Source organism: Myxocyprinus asiaticus, chromosome 16 (genome assembly GCF_019703515.2).
Source record: "Myxocyprinus asiaticus isolate MX2 ecotype Aquarium Trade chromosome 16, UBuf_Myxa_2, whole genome shotgun sequence".
Taxonomy (NCBI): Eukaryota; Metazoa; Chordata; class Actinopteri; order Cypriniformes; family Catostomidae; genus Myxocyprinus; species Myxocyprinus asiaticus.
Genome location: NC_059359.1, coordinates 18,468,645 through 18,479,667, shown reverse-complemented (window position 1 = coordinate 18,479,667; position 11,023 = coordinate 18,468,645). Strand labels below are relative to the sequence as shown.

Genomic DNA, 11,023 nt, shown 5'->3' with positions numbered 1-11,023 from the left:
TTGCATGCCATTAGAACGCATAGCGTTCATAAAGACTACCTTTCCCAGAAGCCTTTGCTGCGAAAGAAGTGACGCCCTCAATCTGCGACTTTAACGTTATAAGTGCGTTGTTTGGTGGGCGCACATTAAAATATCGTTGGTTCTTTTTTATTTATTGACATTATCTTGTGAGGTGTGAAGACAAAGAACTCTCTGAAAATGTAAGTTTAAAGAATTGAATCTTATATTTAAATGTATATAATGAGCATGACTAACTTTTGAGCACATAGCTACATTTTCTTTAAATAATCTCGTACTTTGTGTTTGTTGGTTTCAGGCGGCTCACGTTGCGTTGCTGTTGCTCGGTCGTTCATAAACTTGAGTTTTTGTTAACCGTCGTGAGTTCCTCTTGGTTCTGAGAGTATCTTTCTCTCTGTATTCTCAGATGTCTTTAGCAGACGAGCTGCTAGCGGATTTGGAGGAGGCAGGAGATGAAGAAGACGGGCTGTATGCCGGTGGGGAAGGCGGTGATAGTGATGGGGAGCCCGGGGAGAGTCAAACCGATGGGGGTCTGGAGGACATACCGGAGGAGATGGAGGTGGATTACAGTGGGACGGAGAGTGTCACATCCATAGCTAAACTAAGACACAGCAAACCAGTGAGCTTATTGTTTTTCTCCTAATGATTTCTCATTGTAACTGGTTGCTTGTAAGGCTTCCTGGAGTGTTATACTAACTTTTTGAATTCTTCTTGACTTTCCACAGTTTGCTGAAATCATGGATAAAGTTAGTCAGTATGTTGGAAATCAACGCAAGAATTCAGAAGGTAAGTGACAGCCTGATTTGTTTTAAATGTTTTTTATTTTTATTTTATACATGTTGATGAATAATCATTTAACTAATTGCCTTCATGTTTTTCCACTTTCTTAAGTGTCTGGACCTGTTGAGGCAGACCCAGAGTACAGACTCATTGTCGCCGCCAACAATCTGACAGTGGAAATAGATAATGAACTTAGTGAGTTTTTTTTGTATATTTTTGTATTAAAGTCTTGCATTAAAGGGATTGTTCACCTAAAAGTGAAAATTCTATCATTTACCCACCCTCATGTTGTTTCAAATCTGTATGACTTGCCATTCTTCCATGTGACACAAAAGAGATGTTAGGCAGTGTAATTCTCAGTCACTGCTTACTTTCACTGCGTCTTTTCTCCATAAAATGAAAGTGAATGGTGACTGAGGCTAACATGCTGCCTGACATCATCTTTTGTGTTCCATGGAGAAAGTTAGGCGTACAGGTTTAAAGCAACATGAGGATGATTAAATTTCATGGATTCGTTATCAAGCACTGGAACATCACTTTTTTACATTTTTTATTTCCTCCTCAGATATCATTCACAAATTTGTTCGTGACAAGTACTCCAAAAGGTTTCCAGAACTGGAGTCTCTGGTGCCAAATGCATTAGACTATATCAGAACCGTTAAGGTACGTAGAAACCCATCAAAGTCTTTAGGAGCATACATGTACATCTCTGGAGGAACAAAACCTTTTAGGGGCTGAGCCTTTGCGAACAGTTTTTTTTTCCTGTAGTGTTGAATAGTGTCGTAATGAGTTACATCCTTATGTCAGTAATTTTTCATCAGTTTGGTTTAACAATATTTGTGTGTTTTGGTCTTTTGTGGGTCTTCAGGAGCTGGGCAACAATCTTGAAAAGTGCAAAAATAATGAGACCCTCCAGCAGATCCTGACCAATGCCACCATCATGGTGGTCAGTGTCACAGCCTCAACCACACAAGGGTGAGTGTACAGTTGTACTTACTGCTTGGGTGCTAAAATATAAATTTACTGGACTGCTGATGGACTGTAGGATTCATTTTTGTCTTACATATTTTAACGAGTGATTATATGGAGTTTTTATGTATATGTGCTTCTGCAATTTTGTTGCTCTTATAAAGAACCTGGGCTTTTCATTTAACCATGACCATGACTTTTCATTTACAAATGTTTTCCACATTTGCCTTAAAGGAATCATTCACACAAAAATGAAAATTATCATTATTTAGTCACCCTCATGCCATCCCAGATCAAAAAGATTTTTAGAAGAATATCTCAGCTATGTCGGTCCTTACAATGCAAGTGAATGGTGACCAGACCTTTTGAAGCCCCAAAAGGCCACATAAAAATTATCTATACAACTCCAGTGGTTAAATCCAAATCTTCAGAAGCGATATGATAGGTGTGGGTGAGAAATAGATCAATATTGAAGTCCTTTTTTTTTTTTTTTTTTAACTATAAATCTCCACTTTCAGTTTCAAAATGTGAATGTGAGTGTAGATTTATAAAAAATAAAAGTGGAGATTTATGGTTAAAAAAAAAAAAATGACATAAACGTGTATCTGTTTCTCACCCACACCCATCATATCGCTTAAAAAGACATAGAATTAACCACTGGAGTCATATGGATTACTGTTATGCTGCCTTTATGTGATTTCTGGAGCTTCAAAGTTCTGGCCACCATTCTCTTGCATTGTAAGGACCAACAAAGCTGAGATATTCTTCTAAAAAATTTTGTGTTCAGCAGAAGGAAAGTCAAACACATCTGGGATGGCATGAGGGTGAGTAAATGATGATTGAGTTTTCATTTTTGGGTGAAGTATCCCTTTAGTCTGTCCTGACTGGCATGAGTTTAAAAGAGAAATTTTTTTTTAGGAATATTAGTTTATTAGGGATATTATTTTCCTGCCGTTCTGATTGGTTGATTGGATGTTGGCAGGACGATGCTTGGGGAAGACGAACTCCAACGATTGGAGGAGGCGTGTGACATAGCCCTTGAGCTCAACCAATCGAAGCACAGGATCTATGAATATGTGGAATCCAGGATGTCGTTCATTGCTCCTAATCTTTCAATAATAGTTGGAGCATCAACTGCTGCTAAGATTATGGGTGAGAACAGGAAAGCAAATAGTGCAGATTTAAAAAGGCTCGATCAAAAGTACTTTATTTCAGTACAGCCGTTCACTTCATCTCTCTCAGTAAAAGTATAGTCAGATTTTTTGCAACCACATGTAAACTTAATCTCTCTGTCATCTCAGGTATTGCTGGTGGGCTGACTAACCTGTCCAAGATGCCTGCGTGTAATCTGATGTTGCTGGGAGCTCAGCGGAGGACTCTGTCTGGATTCAGCAGCACTTCCCTGCTGCCCCACACTGGCTACATCTACCACTGTGACGTAGTACAGTCTCTGCCTCCAGTGAGCATCAGCCTTTTTGCTTTTTTTGTGATTGAGTTGTGATTCAGAATAACATAATTCTTTGATTTTTCCAGGATCTGAGGAGAAAAGCTGCTCGTCTGGTTTCAGCTAAATGCACTCTGGCAGCTCGTGTGGACAGTTTCCATGAGAGTGCAGATGGCAAGGTGAACACATCATTACTCTAAACATTACTCTACAATCTACTCCTTTCAGATGATAATTATAAAGATAGTCTTTTACACTTCAAAAGTTTGCTTGAATTATCCCGATTGCGTTTGTGTTCAGGTCGGCTATGACCTGAAAGAGGAGATTGAGCGAAAGTTTGATAAATGGCAGGAGCCCCCACCAGTCAAGCAGGTAAAGCCTCTTCCAGCACCCCTAGATGGACAGAGGAAGAAGAGAGGAGGAAGGAGGTGAGGGTCATAAGGAGTGCGAGTAATGGGTGAATGAGTGAACCTCATGAAGCCTGACAAGCACGTGTCTGGGTGATATTTCACCCTAAAATCAAACGAAACAAGAAAAAAATATATATTTTACGTGAAGAAATCGGAAAGCCTATTTTTAGTACCGTTGAAGGAATGGTTCACCCAAAAATGAAAATTCTCTCATCATTTACTCACTCTCATGCCATCCCAGATGTGTACGATTTTCTCTCTTCTGCTAAACACAAATTAAGATTTTTAGAAGAATATCTCGACTCTATTGGTCCATACAATACAAGTGAATGGTGACCAAAACTTTGAAGCTCCAAAAAGCACATTAAGGCAGCATAAAAGTAACCCATAAAACTCCAGTTGTTTAATCCATGTCTTCTGAAGTGATCCAATCGATTTTGGTTGAGAACAGACCAAAATGTATCTCCTTTTTAACTGTACATCTTGCCATTGCAGTCTCTAGGCAAGATCATGATTTTAAGCTTGATTACATTTCCTAGCGCTTGACGCATGGCAAAGCGCTACATGGCGTAAGGAGGAGTAACTGAGCTCGAAATCATGATCCCCAAGGAGGCTGCAGCTTTATAGTGAAAAAGGAGTAACATTTTGGTCTGTTCTCACCCAAAACCAATTGGATTTTTTCAGAACACATGGATTTCCCCACTGGAGTCTTATGGATTACTTTTATGCTGCCTTAATCTGCTTTTTAGAGCTTCAAGTTTTCGTCACCATTCACTTGGATTAAATGGACCTACAGAGCCGAGATATTTTTCTAAAAATCTTTGTGTTTAGCAGAAGAAAGTAAGTCATACACATCTGGGATGGCATGAGGATGAGTAAATGATGAGAGAATCTTCATTTTTGGGCGAACCATCCCTTTAATGAATATGATTATGTGGAGTTTTTAACTTTTTTTTTTTTTTTTCTTTGTGATATTATTTTCATGATAATTAAGTGGGGAAAAATATTCTCATGATAAAAATATTGTTTAAATAGTCCAGTACATATTCTGTATATTGTAGTATCCTATTTCGGATGGCAGTTGTTTCTTAGGGTGACGTCTGTAAAAGTACATTTTTATGGCTTCTGTGATAATTCATGTGTTCGGATGTCAATTATATCACGGGGGACGAGCGAGACTTTTTGTCAATCACATGATTGCAGTTGCGCTTGTTATCTGGAAAATTCATCAATCTATTAACTGTGTCCTCTGTATTTGCGTTTAAATATTTGCAATTATACTAAAGTGAAAATTAAATTTTTAAAGCATGAGGGAACCGTGCCGCAAAGCGCTGCAGACATTAACAGTGTACATTTTCACATACGGAATGAGCCAAAATTCTTGCGAAGAGCAATTAAACGAATCAAGAAACTGTAGGGACGAGACTTTATCAACGCAGCCAAATAAATCTGTCAATTGGGGTACCCTTTTTTCATCACCTGTATCACCACAGTTGCACCACTTGCGCACGCTCTCCTAAGCACACGCAAGGAGAGATAGAAGCCGCACATATCAAGGACAGATAGTTAAAATGAAATTTGAGGAGCTATGGTAAAAATGGTTTTCTTATGTTTTATCTATCAAAATGACGGATATCATGAATTATCTGTCAGTTTTTAAAAAGTGGAGGTGGAAATTAAACCTTTTAAATAAGACATTAACCCGGCAACTTTTCTGGGACTACTCGACCCGTATAAACGAGTAGTCATGCAAGCCCTATGTATAAATGTATTTAGACGTTTCTACATTAAAATGTGATATATTACAATTTTATTACATTGCTGCCATAATAATGGACCATTTCAAAAGTTTACGTGATCTGGCTCTCATTTTTCTTTCCCTTTTACTTAAGAGTTCCCACTCACTGTGGTGGAGCAGCGACGTAATTTTATTATTGTGAATTATTTAAAAAATATCTGTTACACAATCCTGCAACGTTCACAACTGTCCTTTACCGCCAGAGCTGTTACCATGTGCAGCGCAAACATACGGCATTTAGTAGTAGTCAAAAAGGATTTCCAAAACGGTTTTTGGAATATAAACTCAGAGATGTGGATTCGGACAGTAATTAAATTACCACACGACCTTGGTGTTTGTCAAACAGCAGTAGATAATTTAGCCGGGAATTTTCTCATGGGAGGTGGGAGAAAAACACTGACATTTCGGATTCGGATGGCAATAGAATCACTGACTACCCCCTGTAAATGCTGGAATTAACTCACGTCCCCATGTAAAATACCTTCCATTGTTGTAAAATGTTTTATTTATGCTGATTTGAATAAAAATGTTAGATTTTAATTAAAATCATTGTGACTGGACAGGATGATTTTCATTACATTACTAATAAGAATATATATAGAGAATAATCAGAATTGCAAACAATTGTAAAAGTAAAAGATTCAGACACCATAAAGAGAATTGGTGGAGGTGCTTAATTGTCATTAATGTTACTTAAACTAGTCCTAAATTTCTTTGTGCACAATATAATGTTTTTTTTTTAATCAATGTGGTGTTTGTGAGATTCAACAGTACATGTGTTTGTGAGCTGTTTTGATTAAGTCTTGCATTGATTTTCCTCAGGTATCGTAAGATGAAGGAGAGACTGGGTCTGACAGAAATTAGGAAACATGCCAACAGAATGACATTCGCCGAGGTTAGTTGTCATCAGTCGGTATATTTGGATTTGTGTGCTTTGTCTTGAAACTCCAATACTTTGTTCAACAACTTAATTAGAAATTGCCTGTCTCCCTGTAAGATCGAGGATGATGCTTATCAGGAGGATCTGGGCTTCAGTCTCGGTCAGCTGGGAAAATCAGGCAGCGGCAGGGTGAGACAAGCTCAGGTCAATGACTCCACCAAGGCCAGAATATCCAAGTCTCTACAGGTATGGCGGATTACTGTTGTGTGAATTTATATTGCATCGGGGAGTAGTAAGAGTAATGTTTGGAGTAGTGAGAACAGAATTTTGCTGAAACCAATCCATTTCTACAATATGAATGCTAAATTTGTTTTTTATAGAATTTAATGATTTTCCAGTGTTCTTTAATAAACATTTCCATGCATGAGGATTTATGAATGTTTTGTTACTGCAGCGGACATTGCAGAAGCAGAGTATGACTTATGGTGGGAAGTCCACTGTCAGAGACAGGTCATCTGGAACCAGTTCCAGTGTGGCGTTTACTCCATTACAGGTACACAAAAAAAGCTCCTCAAATGAGTCACATACACAAATACATATAAATTGTAAAAGTGTGATTTCTGCATCACCAGATTGCATTATTTATTTATTGCAAACAGTCTTGGAAATATCATGGAATTTTAGGCCTGAAAAAGTCATGGAAATTATTAAAATGTATGAAGCCATGAAAAAAAAAATCTATAGTGAATATACATTTTCTAAAATGTTTCATAAACTAGCTGTTGCTCTTGTGTAGTGTAAAACTTGCTCGTAAGCCATAGTTATCTTTCATTTGTGAGTGAATTGTTCTTTTGAATGGTTTCCTTTTTTATATATTTATAAATCTTTTGAACAATTCTGTCTGAATAAAAATGATTTTTAAAAATCGTTATCCAGGAGTCTGAAAAAAAAATTGGAAGAATCATGAGAACATCATGGAAATTCATTGTTCAAAAAGTGTAGGAAGTCTGTGCAGTTCTGTTTGGTGCCACTAATGGAGCAGAAGTTACAAACTTTAAATTGTTCTCGCATTCATGTACAATCACTTTCTATGTTATTTCATTGCTGAACTCCTTCACAAGCTCTGAAAAACAGCTGTGGGTTAGTTGATTTGAAGATTTAATGGTCTACATTGTTTGCTCTCTGTCAGGGGCTGGAGATTGTGAACCCACAAGCTGCAGAGAAGAAGGTGGCGGAAGCCAATCAGAAATATTTCTCCAACATGGCTGAGTTCCTCAAGGTGAAGCGAGAGAAAGACGACAAGGTGTGAGGTGGTGTGTTAGACAGCCTGGAGCAGATTCACACTTTAACTGCTAATTTATACTCTTGTCACACACCCACTCTGTGGGACATCAGTGGGAATGGTGAAATTATGAGGATAGCACAAGGATATATGATGAGAGATCCTTTGTGTGCAGAGAAACAAAATATGGAGACCAACATGTTCCTGAGTAAATCTATTTTTTTCATTGTTTTTCAGATATTTTAAGAAATGTATACAAAGAAATTGTGCACATTAAGTGCAGGTTGTTTTCATCATTGTACACAATTCTTTTTTTTATTTTTAACAATTTTGGACCGCTAAGTAAAATGCTGTAAATTATGCATTGATTAAAGTTGATCATCTAGTTCAGTACCAGAATTCTCCTGTCCTTTTTCATTCTTAGTTCCAAGAGTTGTTCTCTGCATGCATTTTCTTTTCTTTAGGAAACTAATTTCATATCAGAAACTAAAAATTAAATATTTTCCATTTTGATGCATTCAGAGCAGAGACAGGTTTTCTTTTCTTTTTTTTTTTTTTTTTTTTTCATGACAGCACTCTGTGTTAAGGGTGGGTAATATACCAGTTACAATGTTACCAAAACTCCAAAAAACTAAGGGACCTGGTCTGGAAAAACAGGCAAAATAAGGGACTTGCCTCAACCAAAAAAATGTTTTTCCCAAGTAGGGGAATTATCAGCTTAACTAGCAAAGTATACAGTAGCCTATACAAAATAACATCTTTTCAATAGATGTACTTTTTTTTAATATTAAATACATCCCTGAAAATATTTAAAAAAATACATTTGGCCATCTAAAATAAATCAATAGCCAAAAAGCCAAATTTGTTGGGCAATTCCAAAGTAGTGTAATTCCAAAAATGTACTGAAATCAACCATTAAGACTTTGGTTCCGTGAAAAAAAATTTATCGGAACTAAATTAAATGTTTATTAACTGGATACACTATGTAACACAATTTTTGTTTCTGGGTAGTAAGTGTTATTTCTTAATTGCTTACGCCTCAAAAGTATAGAAAATGGCTATTATTCCCCACAAACATTTGCTTTTGTAACCAGGACAATGCTATTTTGAAATTTTACCTATTTCCAAAGAGAAAATGGTTGAATTTGTGTCTTCATTCACATAAAGTCAGAAAAAAACAACATGAATCCAAAATCCTTCTTTATCTGTGGTCCGACGAAGACACCGGCTTTTATCTTTGCCTCAGACATCTTAGGGAAGAAGTCTTGAAGGTACTTGAAGGCTGCCGACTCCTTATCTAGAGCTCTGACAAATTGTTTCATAATGCCCAATTTGATGTGCAGTGGTAGCATCTGCACCTTCCGGGGGTCCACCAGTGGCTCCCACTTGACTTTGTTCCAACCCACAGAAAACTTGGTCCGCTGTGGTCAGTCCCGCCTGTGTTAATGCGCCTTGGAGTCCCTGCTGTCCCAAAGGTAAAGATAGCAGGGAAACTTGGTAAAACTGCCTTGGAGACCCATCAGGAATGCCACCATTTTGAAGTCTCCTATGATCTCCCAGCCGTACTCATCATACTTCAAGGCATCCAGCAAAGTCTTGATGCTGTTGTAATCCTCTTTGAGGTGCACCGAGTGAGCCAGGGGAAGAGACGGGTACTTGTAACCATTATGGACCAGCACAGCTTTGAATATTACTTTACTATAAATACATGTTAATTTGGATTCATGTGTTGTTTTTTTCTGACTTTAAGTGAACGTAAAGACACAAATTTCAAAATATCATTGTCCTGGTCACAAAAGCAAAGTTTGTGGGGAATAATAGCCATTTTCTATACTTTTGAGGCATAAGCAATTAGGAAATAACACTTACTACCCAGGAACAAAAAAATTATAATTGTTACACACTGTTATCAATATTTAAAAATAATGTTTTCACTCCGGAATTTTGAAAGGGACATAGTTCCTGTTTTCGGTTATGTTCTGCAAAAAATGTCATTTTTGGTTTTCGTTCCTTGGAACGTTTTCAGTCCCTGCTACATATTGCATTTAAAATATGAATAAAAAAACTAAATCCTAAGGGGATTTATACAATATTCTATATACTCCTAAGGGGTATATTTACAATATAATGCAAATATTTGGTGCCATTTGTCATGCTACTTTTTGAAATGCTGTTATCTAAAAATGTATTTTGAAATTTGAACTCTTGCTAAAGATCTAATGTATTCTCTTTTGTTTAGAGTTTTCCTCAAGTAATATATTTTCTGCCCATCTCCAATATTACTTTACCCTTTCTATAACAGGATGGAATAAGAAAGGTATAGTAAAAAGCAGTTCTAAACTAAATAGCTGTAAATAATATATTAAAAAAGATATTCTGGTGTCACTTTGCCTGCCAATCCTGTTATGCCACATTTCATCATTATATAATTCATGCCACATAATTTTAACAAAAAAAAAAAAAAAAAAAGCATTAAACCAAATGACAACACCTTGCCTTTTGAAAAATACATTTTGATGTTACATAAAATCATGTGCATGTCCTTAACAGGGTGGAAATACCTGTTCATTTGATGCATAGTTGATGAAGACACATTTTTACAAGATGAAAAGGCACTGCATACAAAGAATGACTTAGCTATGTTTCTGTTAAGCTGTTGGTTAAATAGAGCTGATTGACACTATTCCTTTTAAAGTGATTGAAGTGTACGCTTCGATTTAGGCTGAAAGTAATAGATCAGGTTTCCCTTACAATTTAAAATGTTCCCAGTACTAAAACTGATGCAAATCTTTGGGGTGAGCAGCAGGACACAAAGGTAACAGCTGACTGGCACAACAGGTGATCCATCTGCTCTTTTATCAATGACCAATCTGCCAGTCAGCATCTGCTCATCCCAAAAAGACTCTTATAGTTGCCCAAAGATCTAAGGTCTATTTGAAAGGACTCTCCAAGCTGAATTCTTTACATTTGATTGGAATTGAGGCTCCACTCATTTTTGGATTCTGAATCCGCACCTTTAAGATGCATAATTTTTGTCAGGATGTGATCATTTGATAATTATATTTATGTGCACACTGTTTATGGAGACAACGAGCACGCTGACATTGCATCACAAAAGTACTTTATTGAAATTTTACAACTGTTTTTTGTTTCCTCTCAACCTACTAAGCGACATATCACAATCGCTTGCTGTCCTGTCCATGTCAAAAGGCAAGGATGATGTTTTATTTTTTGGGGAGAAATGCAATCAGCTGCCCTTCTGTGCAAAAAAAAAAAAATATCCTGGTTTTCCACCTCTTCATAATTATGACACTTTGTGTGTTGTTTGAGCACACTGTTCTCCCCAAACAATAGAGGAAACTGAAATGAATGGAAACTCAAATGTGATTGTGTCACAATATGGGGGGTTGCCAATGACTTGGTCCAAAAAAATGGAGTAAGA

At 37.0% G+C, this 11,023-nt stretch overlaps 1 protein-coding gene across 1 annotated transcript; it reads left to right on the top strand.

Moving 5' to 3' along the window:
- Nucleotides 1–63: 63 nt before the first annotated feature.
- On the top strand, nt 64–7,974 carry prpf31 (PRP31 pre-mRNA processing factor 31 homolog (yeast)). Its single transcript, XM_051721501.1, has 14 exons — nt 64–200; nt 425–637; nt 744–804; nt 910–993; nt 1,364–1,461; nt 1,667–1,773; nt 2,750–2,919; nt 3,069–3,226; nt 3,301–3,390; nt 3,512–3,639; nt 6,242–6,314; nt 6,417–6,545; nt 6,754–6,852; nt 7,489–7,974. The coding sequence occupies exons 2-14, from the start codon at nt 425–427 to the stop codon at nt 7,606–7,608; spliced, it is 1,530 nt and encodes a 509-aa protein (XP_051577461.1). The 5' UTR covers nt 64–200; the 3' UTR covers nt 7,609–7,974.
- The last annotated feature ends 3,049 nt before the right edge of the window (nt 7,975–11,023 follow it).